The sequence below is a fragment of the Bufo bufo genome, chromosome 5 (assembly GCF_905171765.1).
Source record: "Bufo bufo chromosome 5, aBufBuf1.1, whole genome shotgun sequence".
Classification (NCBI taxonomy): domain Eukaryota; kingdom Metazoa; phylum Chordata; class Amphibia; order Anura; family Bufonidae; genus Bufo; species Bufo bufo.
The window spans coordinates 563556430-563579100 of NC_053393.1; the positions used below are offsets into that span (position 1 = coordinate 563556430).

General features: G+C 50.3%; 1 protein-coding gene across 1 annotated transcript in view; it reads left to right on the forward strand.

Annotated features, from left to right (window-relative positions):
* Positions 1-22671, forward strand: part of LOC121002663 (SCO-spondin-like) — a 190236-nt gene that overhangs the window by 39963 nt on the left and 127602 nt on the right. Inside the window, 15 exon segments of the mRNA XM_040434096.1 lie at positions 178-312; positions 2918-3120; positions 3203-3330; positions 3414-3523; positions 4033-4182; positions 4553-4646; positions 4722-5116; positions 6626-6856; positions 7055-7232; positions 12026-12270; positions 16336-16458; positions 17050-17147; positions 18777-19008; positions 19494-19646; positions 22516-22656. Coding sequence (XP_040290030.1) covers positions 178-312; positions 2918-3120; positions 3203-3330; positions 3414-3523; positions 4033-4182; positions 4553-4646; positions 4722-5116; positions 6626-6856; positions 7055-7232; positions 12026-12270; positions 16336-16458; positions 17050-17147; positions 18777-19008; positions 19494-19646; positions 22516-22656 — 2616 coding nt within the window.

A 22671-nucleotide genomic window follows, 5' to 3' on the forward strand; every position in this document is an offset into this window, starting at 1 on the left:
CCAGCAGAAGACGTCCAGTGGAGATAATCTAAGCCTCGGTTCCTGCAGTCTTCAGCAGGCACATAGGACCGGATCAGTGCTGTATATGGGCCGGGGCAATGACAGATCCTGATTTCCCCATCATGTAAATTGCTTGGTATAGAACGAGTTTTATAACGTGTCACCCTTTATACTCAGGTCGGGAGGTCACGGTGAACGGGGCAGCCATCCGACTCCCCAAAATGTACAGTGGGAATGGGATTCTGCTGGATCAGGCTGGATTATTCACCATCCTCATCGCACACATGGGGCTGACCGTTCTGTGGGATGGAGGTGAGAACTAAATGGGGGTCATAGTCCATATTATTAACTCTTCATCAGATGAAGCATTGCTACACTGCCATAGTCTTCACTAGCTCTCTTCACATACACATCCACCATGGCTATGAAAGTCCTCGGACTGGCCACCAGAGGCACTCGATATCTCCCTTTATTGTGATGAAATTACTTACGTGATGGACACAAGACAACCAAGTGTCTGCCCCTCATGGGCCGTCCCATCTCTCCTCTGCATTGTTGGGGGGGGTCACCCCTGTCCACAAACGCCACATTGTTACCACTTACAAGCCCCGCCCCCTATGGATCCCACCCACACTGACTCTCAGTCATACCCCTGCCCCCACAGTGTTACCAGATACAAGCCCCGCCCCCTATGGATCCCCCCACACTGACTCTCAGTCATATCCCTGCCCCCACCATCAGTTACAAGCCCCGCCCCCTATGGATCCCACCCACACTGACTCTCAGTCATACCCCTGCCCCCACAGTGTTACCAGTTACAAGCCCTGCCCCCTATGGATCCCCCCCACACTGACTTTCAGTCATACCCCTGCCCCCACAGTGCTACCAGTTACAAGCCCCGCCCCCTATGGATCCCACCCACACTGACTTTCAGTCATACCCCTGCCCCCACAGTGTTACCAGTTACAAGCCCCGCCCCCTATGGATCCCCCCACACTGACTCTCAGTCATACCCCTGCCCCCGCAGTGTTACCAGTTACAAGCCCCGCCCCCTATGGATCCCCCCACACTGACTCTCAGTCATACCCCTGCCCCCACAGTGTTACCAGTTACAAGCCCCGCCCCCTATGGATCCCCCCACACTGACTCTCAGTCATATCCCTGCCCCCCCCATCAGTTACAAGCCCCGCCCCCTATGGATCCCCCCCACACTGACTCTCAGTCATACCCCTGCCCCCACAGTGTTACCAGTTACAAGCCCCGCCCCCTATGGATCCCCCCCACACTGACTCTCAGTCATACCCCTGCCCCCGCAGTGTTACCAGTTACAAGCCCCGCCCCCTATGGATCCCACCCACACTGACTCTCAGTCATACCCCTGCCCCCACAGTGTTACCAGATACAAGCCCCGCCCCCTATGGATCCCCCCACACTGACTCTCAGTCATACCCCTGCCCCCACAGTGTTACCAGATACAAGCCCCGCCCCCTATGGATCCCCCCACACTGACTCTCAGTCATATCCCTGCCCCCACCATCAGTTACAAGCCCCGCCCCCTATGGATCCCACCCAAACTGACTCTCAGTCATACCCCTGCCCCCACAGTGTTACCAGTTACAAGCCCTGCCCCCTATGGATCCCCCCCACACTGACTTTCAGTCATACCCCTGCCCCCACAGTGCTACCAGTTACAAGCCCCGCCCCCTATGGATCCCACCCACACTGACTTTCAGTCATACCCCTGCCCCCGCAGTGTTACCAGTTACAAGCCCCGCCCCCTATGGATCCCCCCACACTGACTCTCAGTCATACCCCTGCCCCCGCAGTGTTACCAGTTACAAGCCCCGCCCCCTATGGATCCCCCCCACACTGACTCTCAGTCATACCCCTGCCCCCACAGTGTTACCAGTTACAAGCCCCGCCCCCTATGGATCCCACCCACACTGACTTTCAGTCATACCCCTGCCCCCACAGTGTTACCAGTTACAAGCCCCGCCCCCTATGGATCCCCCCCACACTGACTCTCAGTCATACCCCTGCCCCCGCAGTGTTACCAGTTACAAGCCCCGCCCCCCATGGATCCCCCCACACTGACTCTCAGTCATACCCCTGCCCCCGCAGTGTTACCAGTTACAAGCCCCGCCCCCTATGGATCCCCCCCACACTGACTCTCAGTCATACCCCTGCCCCCGCAGTGTTACCAGTTACAAGCCCCGCCCCCTATGGATCCCCCCCACACTGACTCTCAGTCATACCCCTGCCCCCGCAGTGTTACCAGTTACAAGCCCCGCCCCCTATGGATCCCCCCCACACTGACTCTCAGTCATATCCCTGCCCCCACCATCAGTTACAAGCCCCGCCCCCTATGGATCCCCCCCACACTGACTCTCAGTCATACCCCTGCCCGCACAGTGTTACCAGTTACAAGCCCCGCCCCCTATGGATCCCCCCACACTGACTCTCAGTCATACCCCTGCCCCCACAGTGTTACCAGTTACAAGCCCCGCCCCCTATGGATCCCCCCCACACTGACTCTCAGTCATACCCCTGCCCCCGCAGTGTTACCAGTTACAAGCCCCGCCCCCTATGGATCCCCCCACACTGACTCTCAGTCATACCCCTGCCCCCGCAGTGTTACCATTTACAAGCCCCGCCCCCTATGGATCCCCCCCACACTGACTCTCAGTCATACCCCTGCCCCCGCAGTGTTACCAGTTACAAGCCCCGCCCCCTATGGATCCCCCCACACTGACTCTCAGTCATACCCCTGCCCCCACAGTGTTACCAGTTACAAGCCCCGCCCCCTATGGATCCCCCCCACACTGACTCTCAGTCATATCCCTGCCCCCGCAGTGTTACCAGTTACAAGTCCCGCCCCCTATGGATCCCCCCCCCAGTCATACTCCTGCCCCCTCAGGTACCCGTGTCTACATCAAGCTGGACCCTGGCTTCCGTGGCCGCGTCAGTGGACTTTGTGGGAATTTTGATGGAGACACAGAGAATGACTTCACCAGTCGTCAGGGGATCATCGAGCCCACGGCAGACCTGTTTGGAAACAGCTGGAGGATGAGCCCCCTGTGCCCCGAGGTCCACAGCGATGACTTTGAGCACCCGTGCACGGTAGGCAGCTCTCAGGGTGGTGGGTGCTCTGCATGTATCTGGGGTCGGCTTCACTCTGTGGGTATCTTCCTCTGACTCTCAGGAGAACAGTCACAGGGTGACCTGGGCCAGGAAGAGCTGTGCCGTCATCATGCAGCCGCTGTTTTCTCCGTGCCACCAGGAAGTGCCCTGCCAGCGGTACCATGACTGGTGTGTGTATGACGCCTGCGGGTAAGTGATGGCGGCATGTTGTGGGTGTCAGAGACATGTTCTGTGCCTGCCCTGACCCTCATTGTGTCCACTCATTATCCCAGATGTGACTCTGGTGGAGACTGCGAGTGTCTGTGCACGGCCATCGCCACCTATGTGGAGGAATGTAATCAGCGTGGGGTCTACATCCGCTGGAGGTCACAGGACTTGTGTCGTAAGTGTTGCCCCCTGGGTACTGCCCTCCACCATTAAACCTCGTCTCTGGGGTCCTTCATTATGTTTTCATAAAACTCCAGAAACCATTAAATCTCCAATCAATGGGGAGAGAAAAGTAGAGTCTATGGAGGATCCAACCCAAGCCTCTCCACAGGATCCATCCTTGATCATGGATCTGGACCCTTCTCCAATAGATTCCAGGAGAAGTCTTCTTCTGGGTGATCAATGCCTGGAAAGGAAATGTAGGGAGTGTCCTCCATCAGACCCCAGACACAAGTCTTACATGGAGAGAATTTAATTGGCTGGTGGAGTTTGGTTACATGCAGCTGATTGGCTGGTGCTTGAGCTCCTGCTGGGACTTCCTGCTGCGAGAGTGGGACTGAAGACTCTAATTCACCTAAATGCAGCATAGTGTAGATGTGTGGAACATCAGGATTGAACTGTCCTTGACATATCCAAGGTAATTGAAATCCATCTAGTGACCCTGCAACATCTTCTCCCCTGCAGCCATGCAATGTGACAACGGCCTGGTATATGAGGCATGTGGTCCAGCTTGCCCTCGAACCTGCAGGAACCTAGGTCTAGATCTTGAGCGTCATTGTACTCATCTGTCCTGTGTGGAAGGATGCTTCTGTCCTCCAGGAAAAGTTCTGCATGGTGAGTACACATCAAGCATCATACATACTGTATGTAGCAGAGCCACAGAGAAAACATTGTGATGTTGTGAATACCGTATGTCAGTTAACAAACTCATCCCTACTACATGTGACACTAATAATCTGCTGGGGAGAGGTCATGGCACAGATCGCCCTTTATTAACAACTTCCCGAGAATGACCTAATCCATCCTGTAAAGGGTTAACCCTTGTAGAGGATCTGTGTTCACACCCAGGACTGAACCAGCAGGGGCTCTTTGGTGCTGGAGGGAGGGTTATGGGTGGCACTGATATTACCCTGACCAGTTGTATCATATCTTCTGTGCTTCCACGGGAATGGCCGTTTAACGGACATTTCTTTCCATCTTGTAGACGGCGGCTGCATTGACCCCTCAGAATGCCCATGTTACTGGGAAGGCTTACCATTTCCATCTGGTGCCGCTGTGAATCAAGGCTGCCACAACTGGTAGGTGTCATGTTACACACAGCCTATGAGGTTCTACATCCCTGGTCCTCTGGCTGATGACCCTTCTTCTTGCAGCACCTGTGAGTCTGGTCGGTGGCATTGTCCTGATGAGCCATGTTCTGCTCCTTCCCGATGTGGAACTGATGAATTTTCCTGCCGATTCAGTGACCGCTGCATCCCCACCGCCTGGGTCTGTGATAATGAGGATGATTGTGGAGATGGATCCGATGAGATCTGCTCATTGACTTGTGCCCCACAAGAGCACCGCTGTGCCAATGGGCAGTGCATCCTCCTGGTACACCGCTGTGATGGCAGAGCTGACTGTGTGGATCACTCCGATGAATGGGGCTGTCCCGCTCCCTCCTGTAGTGACAATGAGTTCCGTTGCTCCAATGGACGCTGTATTCCCCTCACGCATGTCTGCGATGGGGACCTGGACTGTGGGTTTGCTGATGACTCTGATGAATTGGGTAAGTCCCTACAATACAAGTATAAGATCTCGCATTCATCAATGGTCGGCTGCAGAATAGTGTCCTAACATCTTATGGAGGGGTCCACACCATGCACAGGCTCTAGTCACGTTTACAGTGGCATTCAAAAGTTTGGGCACTTGGTCAAAATTCCTGTTACAATTAATCAAGTTGAAGATTTTTTACAGTTGGTGTTATGTTCGTGTTGTGAAGACAAATGATGAATAGGAATGATGATAGTTTGCTTCCAGAATTTGCTGGAATTTCATTGAATCTATTCTTCCCTCTACCAATGAAATGTTCCCCACACCATTGGCTGCAACACAACCCTAAACATGATTGATCCCCCCCCTCCCCCCACACTCATGCTTGATGTTTGGAGGGGTGTTCTTCTCATGAAATTCTGGGCCCTTTTTCTCCAAACATACCTTTGCTCATTGTGGCAACAGAGCTCTATTTTACCCTTATCCATCCCCAGGACTTGTTTCCAGAACACATCAGGTTCTTTTGCTGAATTTTATGGTGAAGAAACAGGGGAGCCTTTCTTCTGATGACTCTTACATGAAGGCCGTATTTGTGCAGGTGTCACTGAACAGTAGGACAATTTCCCACAACTCCAGCATCTGCTAATTCTTCCTGAAGGTCTTTTGCAGTCAAGCAGGTTTCTTATTTGGCTCTCTGACATTTTTCTTGGTCTTCCCGACCTTCTCTTCACCTCCACTGTTCCTGTTTAATGCAATTTCTTAATTACATTTTGAACTGACCCTGAAAACTCTTCTCCCTCTTCTTATAGCCTTCTCCTGCTTTGTGGACCTCAACCATTTTCATTTTCAGAGTGTTTGGCAGCTGTTTATAAGAAATCATGATTGCTGTTTTTTGGGACAAGGTTAAAGGAGTCGGGGTGTGAGATCACCGGGCCTTTCCTAATGATGAGTGTCAACAAGCCCTAACCCTAACAGGAAATTTAAAATCTGAGACCTCAGTCCAAGTTATCCAAGCGCTCACATCTCCTTGGGTTCCCAGACTTTTACAATCTGCTCTTTACTTTTTTTCACTGTAAAATTATGCAAAACCACAATGGTCCACTGCTATAGTGCTTAAAATGCTGATAAGTGCGTTTCATCTGTGACTTTATGCCTTCTTGAGATTATTTCATCTTCAACTTGCTCAACCGTTCAGAGTAACAGGAATTTTGACCACGGGGACCCAAACCTTTTCATGCCACTGTACATTAGGATGACCTCACAGCAGTCTACATATATTGTAATTACACACAAAAATACAATGACATGTACATAGTCCACGGCTGTCTCTTCTCTCTCAGCAGGAAGTCCCAGCATTAATTCTAGCAACAATTAGCATCTGAATTACATTTTAACTGTGGTCTGCATGTACGCAAATTCCTCCACCCTATCAGCCACATTCAACCAGTTAAGATCAATCCAAACCAGCCAGTCCACTAGAAGAGACTCCCTCGGAGCCTGACCTCTCCATCTTCCTGTTCTCCAGGTTGCTCCTCTGGCTGCAGCTCTGCTCATTTTCTTTGCCCTTTGGGTAAGTGCATTCCCTACATTCACCGCTGTGATGGGCACGACGACTGCGGGGACTTCAGCGATGAGAGGGGCTGCTTCTGTCCATCCAGTGAGTTTCAGTGTCCAGAGGGGATGTGTCTGTCCAAGGAGAAGGTGTGTGATGGTCTCCGAGACTGCAGCAATGGAGCAGATGAGGCTGTATGCGAAGGTAACATCTCAGGATCTTACTATAGACCATCACCCCAGTCTACCTTTCTACCCATCAGGTTACCCTCAGACCCAGTTTGTGTTTCTAGACATGACATTTGGGTCAGGAGAACCTAATCTTTCCCACCATCTCCTCATCTTGGTGTCTTCATGTTGCTGGTGATAGGTTAAAGAATGTATAGTGTCTCTGTTGTCTCAGGGCTCGGGACGTGTTCTCCAGGGTTCTGGGTTTGTGGAGATGGATCCTGCATCAGACGAGACAAGTTGTGTGATGGAAAATATGACTGCAGTGATGCATCCGATGAGGATCCAGCCCAGTGTAGCTCTCTGCCACCAGAGAATACACGGATAACTCCACCAGGACCCACAGATCACACGTCAGGTGAAGAATGACATGTAGTGATCTTCAACCCTGTCATCTCTGTCTAGTGTTACTCATCATTACTAGTGTTGAGCGCGAATATTCGAATAGCGAATATTAATCGCGAATATCGCAACTTCGCTAATTCGCGAATATTTCGAATGTAGTGCTATATATTTGCTATATCGAATATTCGTCATTTTTTTTCCATCTGAAAACATGATTCCTCCCTGCTTCTTTCTTGTGGGTCAATTAGTCATTGGCCCACAAGCAACTTAAGCAGGAAGGAATCATGTTTTCATATGGAAAAAAAATGCCGAATATTGTAAAAAACTAATATATAGCAATATAGGGAATATATTCGTTATTTAGAATATTTGCCTTTTTTTTCCAATCTGTACAGTTGTTCGCATACTCCTCCCCGAAAAGCATCTCAGTCACCATGGGAACGCCTGTGGGTTAGAAAATACCATCGGATCTGAGTTTTCCATGAGATCGTGAAAACTCAGATCCGATGGTATATTCTAAACCACAGGCGTTCCCATGGTGACGGGGACGCTTGTCGGGGAGGAGTATGCCAAAGTGGAATAACAGTACAGATTGAAAAAAAAAAGACGAATATTCTAAATAACGAATATATTCGCTATATTGCTATAACTTCGTTTTTTAGAATAGTCGTCATATTCTAAAACAAGAATATATAGCAATATAGCAAATATTCGAAAAATACACATATAGACTGCAATTTAGCTAATATAGTGCTATAGTATTTTTTTTTTATAGCGGAAATTTTTTCCAAATCTGAAGTTCAGAAGAGACCAAAAAAATTTGACTATAAAAAAAAGATTATAGCGCTATAGAAACCTAGAATGTGTCGGCAGATAAGAACCGTGTGGCCCATCTAGTCTGCCCAATATACTGAATACTATGGATAGCCCCCGGCCCTATCTTATATGAAGGATAGCCTTGTGCCTATCCCATGCATGCTTAAACTCCTCCACTGTATTTGCAGCTGCCACTTCTGCAGGAAGGCTATTCCATGCATCCACTACTCTCTCAGTAAAGTAATACTTCCTGATATTACTGTTAACCCTTTGCCCCTCTAATATAAAACTGTGTCCTCTTGTGGTAGTTTTTCTTCTTGTAAATCTTCTCTCCTCTTTTACCTTGTTGATTCCCTTTATGTATTTAGCAGTTTCTCTCATCTCCCCTCTGTCTCTTCTTTCTTCCAAGCTATACATGTTAAGGTCCTTTAATCTTTCCTGGTAAGTTTTATCCTGCAATCCATGGACCAGTTTAGTAGCTCTTCTCTGAACTCTCTCTAGAGTATCTATATCCTTCTGGAGATATGGCCTCCAGTACTGCGCACAATACTCCAGATGAGGTCTCACTAGTGCTCTGTAGAGCGGCATGAGCACCTATACTTGCTAAATTACAGTCTATATGTGTATTTTACAAATATTTGAAATATTGCTATAACTTAGTTTTTTTGAATATTCGTCATATTCTAAAACAAGAATATATAGCAATATAGTGAATATTTGTAAAAAACCAACCAATAGGAAAGTTACCTTATACAGTTAAAAGAAAATCGCAATACGCGAATAATTCAACCGCATATTATTCGCTATAAATAGAATAATGACGAATATTCGATTTTGACGAATATAAGACGAATATTCAATCGAATATTTGTGAAATATCGCGAAATCGAATATAGCACCTCCCGCTCATCACTAATCATTACCTCCAATGGATCCTAATCACGGGATGCTGTCTCTGGGCTCTTTTTGTCTGGATGGTTGATCTTTGTCTTCTCATCACTCGTGATCACTATACCATCACTGGAGCCATTTTTTATGTCCCTCTGCTATCCTTTGCTGTCCCTCTACATCCCTGCCCACTTTTCCTCAAGGTTTCTATCTCCTGCCACTCTAGATCCCTGTCTGGTATCGTCCTAGATCTCTACTTGTTGTCACTTTAGATCCCCCCTGTTGTCAATCTAGATCCCTGCCTTCTCTTCCTACAAATCTCTATCCTGTCTCTCTAGATCTCTGTCTATTATCACCCTACATCTCTACCTCTTGTCATTCTAGATCCCTACCTAGATCTCTGCCTTCGATCACTCTAGATCCCTTCCTGCCTTCTCCGAAGAATTCTATCTCTTGTCAATATAGATTCTGCCTGGAATCATTCTAGATCCATACCTGTTGTCACTCTGGATCTCTGTCACTCTAGAGCCCTGCCTACTTTCCATCCAGAATTCTATCTCCTGTCACTCTAGATCTTTGATTGGTATCATTCTATATCGCTACCCGTTGTCACTCTAGATCTCTGCCCTCAGTCACTCTAGATCCCTGCTTGCCTTCTCCCCAGAATTCTATCTCTTGTCACTATTGATCCCTGCCTGGAATCATTCTAGATCCATACCTGTTGTCACTCTAGATCCCTGCCTGCTTTCTAGTCACTCTAGATCCCTGCCTTCAGTCACTCTAGATCCCTGCCTGCTTTCTAGTCACTCTAGATCCCTGCCTTCGGTCACTCTAGATCCCTGCCTTCTGTCACTCTAGATCCCTGCCTGCTTTCTAATCACTCTAGATCCCTGCCTTCGGTCACTCTAGATCCCTGCCTTCTGTCACTCTAGATCCCTGCCTGCTTTCTAGTCACTCTAGATCCCTGCCTTCAGTCACTCTAGATCCCTGCCTTCTGTCACTCCAGATCCCTGCCTTCTGTCACTCTAGATCCCTGCCTTCTGTCACTCTAGATCCCTGCCTTCTGTCACTCTAGATCCCTGCCTTCTGTCACTCTAGATCCCTGCCTTCTGTCACTCCAGATCCCTGCCTTCTGTCACTCCAGATCCCTGCCTTCTGTCACTCCAGATCCCTGCCTTCTGTCACTCTAGATCCCTGCCTTCTGTCACTCCAGATCCCTGCCTTCTGTCATTCTAGATCCCTGCCTTCTGTCACTCTAGATCCCTGCCTTCTGTCACTCTAGATCCCTGCCTTCTGTCACTCTAGATCCCTGCCTGCTTTCTAATCACTCTAGATCCCTGCCTTCGGTCACTCTAGATCCCTGCCTTCTGTCACTCTAGATCCCTGCCTGCTTTCTAGTCACTCTAGATCCCTGCCTTCAGTCACTCTAGATCCCTGCCTTCTGTCACTCCAGATCCCTGCCTTCTGTCACTCTAGATCCCTGCCTTCTGTCACTCTAGATCCCTGCCTTCTGTCACTCTACATCCCTGCCTTCTGTCACTCTAGATCCCTGCCTTCTGTCACTCTAGATCCCTGCCTTCTGTCACTCTAGATCCCTGCCTTCTGTCACTCCAGATCCCTGCCTTATGTCATTCTAGATCCCTGCCTTCTGTCACACTAGATCCCTGCCTTCTGTCACTCTAGATCCCTGCTTTCTGTCACTCCAGATTCCTTCCTTCTGTCACTCTAGATCCCTGCCTTCTGTCACTCCAGATCCCTGCCTTCTGTCACTCCAGATCCCTGCCTTCTGTCATTCTAGATCCCTGCCTTCTGTCACTCTAGATCCCTGCCTTCTGTCACTCTAGATCCCTGCCTTCTGTCACTCTAGATCCCTGCCTTCTGTCACTCTAGATCCCTGCCTTCTGTCACTCTAGATCCCTGCCTTCTGTCACTCTAGATCCCTGCCTTCGGTCACTCTAGATCCCTGCCTTCTGTCACTCTAGATCCCTGCCTTCTGTCACTCTAGATCCCTGCCTTCGGTCACTCTAGATCCCTCCCTTCGGTCACTCTAGATCCCTGCCTTCTGTCACTCTAGATCCCTGCCTTCGGTCACTCTAGATCCCTGCCTTCGGTCACTCTAGATCCCTGCCTTCTGTCACTTTAGATCCCTGCCTTCTGTCACTCTAGATACCTGCCTTCGGTCACTCTAGATCTCTGTCTGCTGTCACTCTAGATCCCTGCCTTCTGTCACTCTAGATCCCTGCCTTCTGTCACTCTAGATCCCTGCCTTCTGTCACTCTAGATCCCTGCCTTCTGTCACTCTAGATCCCTGCCTTCTGTCACTCTAGATCCCTGCCTTCAGTCACTCTAGATCCCTGCCTTCTGTCACTCTAGATCCCTGCCTTCTGTCACTCTAGATCCCTGCCTTCGGTCACTCTAGATCCCTGCCTTCTGTCACTCTAGATCCCTGCCTTCTGTCACTCTAGATCCCTGCCTTCGGTCACTCTAGATCCCTGCCTTCTGTCACTTTAGATCCCTGCCTTCTGTCACTCTAGATCCCTGCCTTCGGTCACTCTAGATCCCTGCCTGCTGTCACTCCAGATCCCTGCCTTCTGTCACTCCAGATCTCTGTCTGCTGTCACTCTAGATCCCTGTCTTCTGTCACTCCAGATCCCTGCCTTCGGTCACTCTAGATCCCTGCCTTCTGTCACTCTAGATCCCTGCCTTCTGTCACTCTAGATCCCTGCCTTCTGTCACTCTAGATCCCTGCCTTCTGTCACTCTAGATCCCTGCCTTCTGTCACTCTAGATCCCTGCCTTCTGTCACTCTAGATCCCTGCCTTCTGTCACTCTAGATCCCTGCCTTCTGTCACTCTAGATCCCTGCCTTCTGTCACTCTAGATCCCTGCCTTCTGTCACTCCAGATCTCTGTCTGCTGTCACTCCTGACACTTGTTCGCTGTCATTCATCTTTCTCCTGCTATAATTTGCTTTGCATGCGCTGCAGCCGTGATGTTGGGGACAGAAGCGCAGTGTGAATTATCGGCCTACAGATCTTTTGCACTGCGTTAGACGACCCCCCTGATAAATCTCCCTGGTTGTGTTCTCCATAACAGTCAGGGGACCAGGCAGTCGCTGCAGCCCATACGAGTTCCAGTGTGGCAGCGGTGAGTGCAGACCCCGGGGCTGGCGGTGTGACAGCGAGGTGGACTGCATGGACGCCAGCGATGAGCATGACTGCAACAGAACCTGTGACCTGGACCACTTCAAATGCACGCTGAGCGGGGAGTGCGTCAGCTACGGCCAGCTGTGTGATGGCGTTCCCCACTGCCATGACCAATCAGATGAAAGCATGGACAACTGCGGTAAGAGATGCTACACTTCACTGTTATATACTGCAGGTATAATATACTGTTATATACTGTAGAAGAGTATACAGACCGAATAGCCAAAGGGTCACCAAAATCCAGACTACACAGCAGACAGGGAGCAGAAGGATGCAGCTTCTCTGTGTGTGTGTGACACTGCATGCTGTGAGAGGGGAGGAAGAGGAGGAGGATGATGCAGCTTCTCTGTGTGTGTGACACTGCATGCTGTGAGAGGGGAGGAAGAGGAGGGGGATGCAGCTTCTCTGTGTGTGTGTGACACTGCATGCTGTGAGAGGGGAGGAAGAGGAGGAGGATGCAACTTCTCTGTGTATGTGACACTGCATGCTGTGAGAGGGGAGGAAGAGGAGGAGGATGCAGCTTCTCTGTGTGTGTGTGTGTGTGACACTGCATGCTGTGAGAGGGGAGGAAGAGGAGGAGGATGCAGCTTCTCTGTGTATGTGTGTGTGTGACACTGCATGCTGTGAGAGGGGAGGAAGAGGAGGAGGATGCAGCTTCTCTGTGTGTGTGACACTGCATGCTGTGAGAGGGGAGGAAGAGGAGGAGGATGCAGCTTCTCTGTGTATGTGTGTGTGTGACACTGCATGCTGTGAGAGGGGAGGAAGAGGAGGAGGATGCAGCTTCTCTGTGTGTGTGACACTGCATGCTGTGAGAGGGGAGGAAGAGGAGGAGGATGATGCAGCTTCTCTGTGTGTGTGACACTGCATGCTGTGAGAGGGGAGGAAGAGGAGGGGGATGATGCAGCTTCTCTGTGTGTGTGACACTGCATGCTGTGAGAGGGGAGGAAGAGGAGGGGGATGCAGCTTCTCTGTGTGTGTGTGACACTGCATGCTGTGAGAGGGGAGGAAGAGGAGGAGGATGCAGCTTCTCTGTGTGTGTGTGACACTGCATGCTGTGAGAGGGGAGGAAGAGGAGGAGGATGCAGCTTCTCTGTGTGTGACACTGCATGCTGTGAGAGGGGAGGAAGAGGAGGGGGATGCAGCTTCTCTGTGTGTGTGTGACACTGCATGCTGTGAGAGGGGAGGAAGAGGAGGAGGATGCAGCTTCTCTGTGTGTGTGTGACACTGCATGCTGTGAGAGGGGAGGAAGAGGAGGAGGATGCAGCTTCTCTGTGTGTGTGTGACACTGCATGCTGTGAGAGGGGAGGAAGAGGAGGGGGATGCAGCTTCTCTGTGTGTGTGACACTGCATGCTGTGAGAGGGGAGGAAGAGGAGGAGGAGGATGCAGCTTCTCTGTGTGTGTGTGACACTGAATGCTGTGAGAGTGGAGGAAGAGGAGGAGGAGGAGGATGCAGCTTCTCTGTGTGTGTGTGACACTGCATGCTGTGAGAGGGGAGGAAGAGGAGGAGGATGCAGCTTCTCTGTGTGTGTGTGTGTGTGACACTGCATGCTGTGAGAGGGGAGGAAGAGGAGGAGGATGCAGCTTCTCTGTGTGTGTGTGTGTGTGTGTGTGTGTGTATGTGACACTGCATGCTGTGAGAGGGGAGGAAGAGGAGGAGGAGGATGCAGCTTCTCTGTGTGTGTGACACTGCATGCTGTGAGAGGGGAGGAAGAGGAGGAGGATGCAGCTTCTCTGTGTATGTGACACTGCATGCTGTGAGAGGGGAGGAAGAGGAGGAGGATGCAGCTTCTCTGTGTGTGTGTGTGTGACACTGCATGCTGTGAGAGGGGAGGAAGAGGAGGAGGATGCAGCTTCTCTGTGTATGTGTGTGTGTGACACTGCATGCTGTGAGAGGGGAGGAAGAGGAGGAGGATGCAGCTTCTCTGTGTGTGTGACACTGCATGCTGTGAGAGGGGAGGAAGAGGAGGAGGATGCAGCTTCTCTGTGTATGTGTGTGTGTGACACTGCATGCTGTGAGAGGGGAGGAAGAGGAGGAGGATGCAGCTTCTCTGTGTGTGTGACACTGCATGCTGTGAGAGGGGAGGAAGAGGAGGAGGATGATGCAGCTTCTCTGTGTGTGTGACACTGCATGCTGTGAGAGGGGAGGAAGAGGAGGGGGATGATGCAGCTTCTCTGTGTGTGTGACACTGCATGCTGTGAGAGGGGAGGAAGAGGAGGGGGATGCAGCTTCTCTGTGTGTGTGTGACACTGCATGCTGTGAGAGGGGAGGAAGAGGAGGAGGATGCAGCTTCTCTGTGTGTGTGTGACACTGCATGCTGTGAGAGGGGAGGAAGAGGAGGAGGATGCAGCTTCTCTGTGTGTGACACTGCATGCTGTGAGAGGGGAGGAAGAGGAGGGGGATGCAGCTTCTCTGTGTGTGTGTGACACTGCATGCTGTGAGAGGGGAGGAAGAGGAGGAGGATGCAGCTTCTCTGTGTGTGTGTGACACTGCATGCTGTGAGAGGGGAGGAAGAGGAGGAGGATGCAGCTTCTCTGTGTGTGACACTGCATGCTGTGAGAGGGGAGGAAGAGGAGGAGGATGCAGCTTCTCTGTGTGTGTGTGACACTGCATGCTGTGAGAGGGGAGGAAGAGGAGGGGGATGCAGCTTCTCTGTGTGTGTGACACTGCATGCTGTGAGAGGGGAGGAAGAGGAGGAGGAGGATGCAGCTTCTCTGTGTGTGTGTGACACTGAATGCTGTGAGAGTGGAGGAAGAGGAGGAGGAGGAGGATGCAGCTTCTCTGTGTGTGTGTGACACTGCATGCTGTGAGAGGGGAGGAAGAGGAGGAGGATGCAGCTTCTCTGTGTGTGTGTGTGTGTGACACTGCATGCTGTGAGAGGGGAGGAAGAGGAGGAGGATGCAGCTTCTCTGTGTGTGTGTGTGTGTGTGTGTGTGTGTGTGTATGTGACACTGCATGCTGTGAGAGGGGAGGAAGAGGAGGAGGAGGATGCAGCTTCTCTGTGTGTGTGACACTGCATGCTGTGAGAGGGGAGGAAGAGGAGGAGGATGCAGCTTCTCTGTGTATGTGACACTGCATGCTGTGAGAGGGGAGGAAGAGGAGGAGGATGCAGCTTCTCTGTGTGTGTGTGTGTGTGTGTGTATGTGACACTGCATGCTGTGAGAGGGGAGGAAGAGGAGGAGGAGGATGCAGCTTCTCTGTGTGTGTGACACTGCATGCTGTGAGAGGGGAGGAAGAGGAGGAGGATGCAGCTTCTCTGTGTATGTGACACTGCATGCTGTGAGAGGGGAGGAAGAGGAGGAGGATGCAGCTTCTCTCTGTGTGTGTGACACTGCAGAGCTCATAACTCTGTGGGGGTGGAGATCATAACTCTGCAGGGGAGGACCTGATACCTCTGCAGGGGAGGAACTAAAAACTCTGAAGGAGAGGAATTCATAACTGTGCAGGGGAGGCACTCATAGCTCTGCAGGGGAGGAACTCATAACTGCAGGGGAGGAACGCATAACTCTGCAGGGGTGGAGCTCATAACTCTGTGGGGAGTCAACTAATAACTCTGCAGGGGTGGAGCTCATAACTCTGTGGGGAGTCAACTAATAACTCTGCAGGGGTGGAGCTCATAACTCTTTGGGGAGTCAACTAATAACTCTGCAGGGGTGGAGCTCATAACTCTGTGGGGAGTCAACTAATTTCTCTGCAGGGGTGGAGCTCATAACTCTGTGGGGAGTCAACTAATAACTCTGCAGGGGTGGAGCTCATAACTCTGTGGGGAGTCAACTAATAACTCTGCAGGGGTTGAGCTCATAACTCTGTAGGGAGTCAACTAATAACTCTGCAGGGGTTGAGCTCATAACTCTGTGGGGAGTCAACTAATTTCTCTGCAGGGGTGGAGCTCATAACTCTGTGGGGAGTCAACTAATAACTCTGCAGGGGTGGAGCTCATAACTCTGTGGGGAGTCAACTAATAACTCTGCAGGGGTGGAGCTCATAACTCTGTGGGGAGTCAACTAATAACTCTGCAGGGGTGGAGCTCATAACTCTGTGGGGAGTCAACTAATAACTCTGCAGGGGTGGAGCTCATAACCCTGCAGGGGAGGAATCAAGGATAACTGGAGTTTTTCTACAGTAATACAGTAATTATCAATTATTTCCTTCTCTCTTCTCCCTCCTCTTACGTCACAATAACTTTGGATATTTTATGTTCTCAGGTTCTGCTCAGATCCCACCCTGTCCAGGGCACTTTATCTGCACCAACCGGATGTGTGTGAACATCTCTCGGGTCTGTGACGGCTCTCCGGACTGTCCTCAGGGGGAAGACGAGAGGACATGTGGTGAGACCCCAACCCAAAAGAAGGGGGGGGTGTTAGGTTCATGGAGTCTGATATGGGTGGTTTTGGGGGCCCTTACAGTCGAGGGTGCCCATGGGAGAGGATCATTCTAGCAGCAGATGGGCAATATGGGATTTATAAGCATAAAGTGTAGAGAGAAGATGATGTTATAGGACAGTTGGCCATCTTGTGCACACACTCTCCATCTGTCCCGCCAGCGATTAATCTGCACTTTCTTACTGAGAGGAGACTGTCAGTATGGAGGCACCAGTATAGTTACCGGCCTCCTGACTGAAGCAGATCCCAGTTCACTATGTGGTCCATTACTGTGGTTCCTTCTTGGTCAGCTTCACCCCAGGATCTGTGGCCGTCTGATCCAGGATCTCACAGTCCCTGCAGTCCCAGGAATATGAGCACAGAGTCTGACCTGTGACCAAAAGTACACGGGGTCCTAAGGTCACGTATCAGTGGGGTGATGTAGTGTTTGCTGCCCGATCCGCAGTCTAATAAATGCCCCAGTTACACCCTAATTGCCCCATCGATCTGTTTCTGGGGGCAGCTTTACATCCTGATATACATTTCCTTCCTTTGTAGAGAAGAGTCTGTTGACCACGGCTTCCACCAACCAAACGTCTCCAGCCAGCTGCCCAGAATACATGTGCCCGGACGGCCGCTGTCTGATGTTTACACAGGTACATGAGGCGTGAGGTATAAGGAATAAGGTGTGACATGAAGTGTGAGGTATAAGGTATGAGGCATGAGGTATAAGATGTGAGGTATAAGGTGTGAGACATGAGGAATGAGGTGTGAGGTATAAGGTGTGAGTGCAGTGGCCGTGTTTGGGGTGGCCCCAACGCTACGCTGGGTCCCCTGGATAAGGAGACAATGGGAGATAAGTCCAGAGAGTCAGGGTCTGCAGTAACCAGTGTGGTTCTTTACTGGAGGGATTCAGGTGCAAAACAATACAGGCGAGGCATAGGGCTGGCTTCTCCAGTCTCCTCCCTAGGACGAGGCATAGGGCTGGCTTCTCCAGTCTCCTCCCTAGGACGAGGCATAGGGCTGGCTTCTCCAGTCTCCTCCCTAGGACGAGGCATAGGGCTGGCTTCTCCAGTCTCCTCCCTAGGATGAGGCATAGGGCTGGCTTCTCCAGTCTCCTCCCTAGGACGAGGCATAGGGCTGGCTTCTCCAGTCTCCTCCCTAGGACGAGGCATAGGGTCGGCTTCTCCAGTCTCCTCCCTAGGACGAGGCATAGGGCCGGCTTCTCCAGTCTCCTCCCTGAGACGAGGCATAGGGCCGGCTTCTCCAGTCTCCTCCCTGAGATGAGGCATAGGGCCGGCTTTTCCAGTCTCCTCCCTAGGATGAGGCATAGGGCTGGCTTCTCCAGTCTCCTCCCTAGGACGAGGCATAGGGCCGGCTTCTTCAGTCTCCTCCCTGATACTAGGCATAGGGATGGCTTTTCCAGTCTCCTCTCTGAGACGAGGCATAGGGCTGGCTTCTCCAGTTTCCTCCCTGTCAGAAGAACGGTTTAATGCTGAGGAAAGGCCTGAGCTAGCTGTCCCTCTCTCTCTCTCTCTCTTCAGAAGGCTAGTACCCTGGTCCAAGACTGGTGATGCAGGGTCTGTGGCAGCGTATCCCCATCTCAGCATCTTCTTCTGGTCACTCAGTAGACTGGCAGAGTCTCCCCTCCAAGCACTGATCCCTAACTGCAGAACACGAGGGGCTCTGACTGCTCTCCTTATATACAGTTTCTGGCTGAACTAGAACCTTCTAGTGGGAGGGGTGGAGTGGAGAAACTCAGCACAAACAGATACAATGTTACACTTTCCGTCTCTCATAGACTTACATTACAGCTTCAATGATCCTCAATGGCAATGACAAAGCAGGTTTTCCAGACAAAAACAAGTCTCCCGACATAACAACAAAGCTAAAACCAGACAGTCACAAGATCAGTCTGTCTGGTTTTAGTGGTAACAATGTCTGTGGAAAATTACCAGCTTCTCATTCAAAGTCCCAAAAGTCTCTCAGTATTCATTAACCCTTTCCACAGAGCCTTGCAAACACAGTGCAAATGAACAGGATATATATCACAACTTACAAAATGCAGGAACACAGGAATAATCAGTTAAAGTTAACCTTTGCAAGTGAAATAAAGTAAGAAGTTTATAACTTTGCATAGGGGAAATAGACAAATGTCCAAACGTCAAAGCTGCTCCAGGGCACTACATGAGGTGTGAGGTATGAGGTATAAGACATCTCCTGTGTATCCTGATATATTGGGTGACCCCCTCACACTTTTGGGGTCCTCTGCCCCATGTCTCCAGGTCTGTAATGGGGTCCCTGACTGTGAGGATGAATCTCTGGGCTCCGTGGCCTCTGATGAGAAGAAATGTGGGTTCTGGAGTCCATGGGGCTCATGGAGCGATTGTAGCCAATCTTGCGGGACCGGTAGACAGCACCGACGCCGCATCTGCACCAACCCCTCCAGAGACATCCTGAGAGTGTGCCGGGGAGAGGAGATCGAGGCGCAGCAGTGCTTCTCTGTGTCCTGCCCAGGTGAGGACCGCAAAACCATGGTAGTAGTCCTGGCTGGAGAGTCAGGTCCAGCAGATCTTCAATGATGGGAGTCATCCAGGCTGGACATTCTTGTCTCCCAGTTCCTCAGAAATGGGAGTAGTCCAGGCTGGACATTCACATCTCCTAGATCCACCATGATGGGAGTAGTCCAGGCTGGATATTCTCATCTCCCAGTTTCTCAGAAATGGGAGTAGTCCAGGCTGGACATTCACATCTCCTAGATCTACAATGATGGGAGTAGTCCAGGCTGGACATGCATATCTCCTAGATCACTGTTAATAGCTGATGAAATGGATGGGCAGAGCAGAGATGATGGAGATGTGTGAGGTCCTCTGCTGTACTGGTCCAGTCATATGTCCCAGAATCTCTCTGCACTCACAGAATATTCCAGAATCAAAATGAGGGGGGGGGGGGAGTGGGGGTAACGCTCACATTTTCCACGACACCTGATCTTGTCCTTCCAGTTGATGGCTCTTGGACTCCATGGACGACATGGTCAAACTGTACCCAGGACTGCACTGGGGTGGTGATTCGGCGCAGGGAGTGTACGCCTCCACAGAACCGTGGGCGCCATTGTTCTGATCTTCCGGAATCCTCAGCATTATCTCTGGAGATTGGTAAGGGCGAATTTACATGACCCGAAAACAAAATGGCCGTTAAAAGCGATGCCCCCCCCCCCCACCAGGGTTCATGGCCAATCTGTGTTCAGCCATTTTATGACCTGTGAAAACAGATGAATTTCCCAACCCCTGCAGTGCCCTCAGTATAAGTAATACCCCCCAAAGGGGCACTGGACATTAAATGGCCTCTATATATATATATGTGCTCCCCATTGTGCTCCCAGTATATATGTATTCCCCATTGTGCCCCTAATATATATATGTGCTTTAAATTGGGCCCCCAGTATAGATGATAGATGTGCTCCCCATTGTGCCCTCAGTATATATGTGTTCCACATTGTGCCCCCAGTATAGATGTGCTCCCCATTGTGCCCCAGTATATATGTGTTGCACATTGTGCCCCCAGTATATATATATATATATATATATATATATATTCCCCATTATGCTCCCTATATGTTCCCCAGTATATATTTGTGTTCCCCATTGTGCCCCCAGTAGATATGTGTTCCACATTGTGCCCCCAGTATATATGTGTTCCCCATTGTGCCCCCAGTATATATATGTGCTCCACATTGTGCCCCCAGTATATATGTGTTCCCTATTGTGTCCCCAGTATATATTTGTGTTCTCCATTGTGCCCCCTGTATATATATGTATATATATATATATATATATATATGTTCCCCATTGTGCCCCCAGTATATATGTGCTCCACATTTTGCCCCCAGAATAGATGTGTTCCCCATTGTGCCCCAGTATATATGTCTTCCCCATTGCGTCCCCAGTAAAAATGTCTTTCCCAATGTGCCCCCAGTATATATTTGTGTTCCCCATTGTGCCCCAAGTATATATGTGTTCCAGATTGTGCCCCTAATATATATACATCTTCCCCATTGTGCCCCCATTATTGATGTGTTCCCCATTGTGCCCCCAGTATAGATGTCTTCCCCATTGTGCCCCAGTATAGATGTGTTCCCCATTGTGCCCTCGGTATAGATGTGTTCCCCATTGTGCCCCAAGTATATGTGTTCCACATTGTGCCCCTAGTATATTTACATCTTCCCCATTGTGCCCCCATTATAGATGTGTTCCCCATTGTGCCCCCAGTATACATGTGTTCCCCATTGTGTCCCCAGTATAGATGTGTTCCCCATTGTGCCCCCAGTATAGATGTGTTCCCCATTGTGTCCCCAGTATAGATGTGTTCCCCATTGTGCCCCCAGTATAGATGTGTTCCCCATTGTGCCCCCAGTATAGATGTGTTCCCCATTGTGCCCCCAGTATAGATGTGTTCCCCATTGTGCCCCCAGTATAGATGTGTTCCCCATTGTGCCCCCAGTATAGATGTGTTCCCCATTATGCCCCCAGTATAGATGTGTTTCCCATTGTGCCCCCAGTATAGATGTGTTCCCCATTATGCCCCCAGTATAGATGTGTTTCCCATTGTGCCCCCAGTATATATGTCTTCCCCATTGCGCTCCCAGTATATATATGTCTTCCCCATTGTGCCCCCAGTATATATGTCTTCCCCATTGCGCTCCCAGTATATATATGTCTTCCCCATTGTGCCCCCAGTATATATGTCTTCCCCATTGCGCTCCCAGTATATATATGTCTTCCCCATTGTGCCCCCAGTATATATGTCTTCCCCATTGCGCTCCCAGTATATATATGTCTTCCCCATTGCGCTCCCAGTATATATATGTCTTCCCCATTGTGCCCCCAGTATATGTGTGCTTCACACTGTGCCCCCAGTATAGATGTGTTCCCCATTGTGCCCCCAGTATAGATGTCTTCCCCATTGTGCCCCCAGTATATGTGTGCTTCACACTGTGCCCCCAGTATAGATGTCTTCCCCATTGTGCCCCCAGTATATGTGTGCTTCACACTGTGCCCCCAGTATAGATGTGTTCCCCATTCGCCATTAGATGGGTGCACTCATGTCATTGATTTCAGCGGGGTCCATCGGCTGTGAAAACATAGGACATGTCTTGTTTTTTGACGTCCACTATTCACTGACCATGTGAATAGCCCCATAGACTTTAATAGATTCTGAAAACGTGTGAATGAGTCCTAAGGGGAAGGAACGGTCCATGATGGGAGTGATAATAAGTCTTAAGGAGGAGGAACTGTCCATGATGGGAGTGATAATAAGTCTTAAGGAGGAGGAACTGTCCATGATGGGAGTGATAATAAGTCTTAAGGAGGAGGAACTGTCCATGATGGGAGTGATAATAAGTCTTAAGGAGGAGGAACGGTCCATGATGGGAGTGATAATAAGTCTTAAGGAGGAGGAACTGTCCATGATGGGAGTGATAATAAGTCTTAAGGAGGAGGAACTGTCCATGATGGGAGTGATAATAAGTCTTAAGGAGGAGGAACTGTCCATGATGGGAGTGATAATAAGTCTTAAGGAGGAGGAACTGTCCATGATGGGAGTGATAATAAGTCTTAAGGAGGAGGAACTGTCCATGATGGGAGTGATAATAAGTCCTAAGGAGGAGGAACGGTCCATGATGGGAGTGATAATAAGTCTTAAGGAGGAGGAACGGTCCATGATGGGAGTGATAATAAGTCCTAAGGAGGAGGAACGGTCCATGATGGGAGTGATAATAAGTCCTAAGGAGGAGGAACTGACCATGATGGGAGTGATAATAAGTCTTAAGGAGGAGGAACGGTCCATGATGGGAGTGATAATAAGTCTTAAGGAGGAGGAACTGACCATGATGGGAGTGATAATAAGTCTTAAGGAGGAGGAACTGTCCATGATGGGAGTGATGGAACATGAGAGCAGGACAGCCATGTCGTGAGGGTGCAGATGGCGCCATGATGTTATCTCTGCACCTGTTGTGTCTCCCTTCAGATACATGTCACCGGGACGGCTGCCCCCGGCCTCCATCTTGTCCTCCTGACCTTGAGTACAGAACCTGCGCCCCATGTCCGATGACCTGCTCTGACCTGACCAGTAACAGGGTCTGCCCGAATGACGCGCCATGTGTCTCTGGTAAGAGTGGGATCC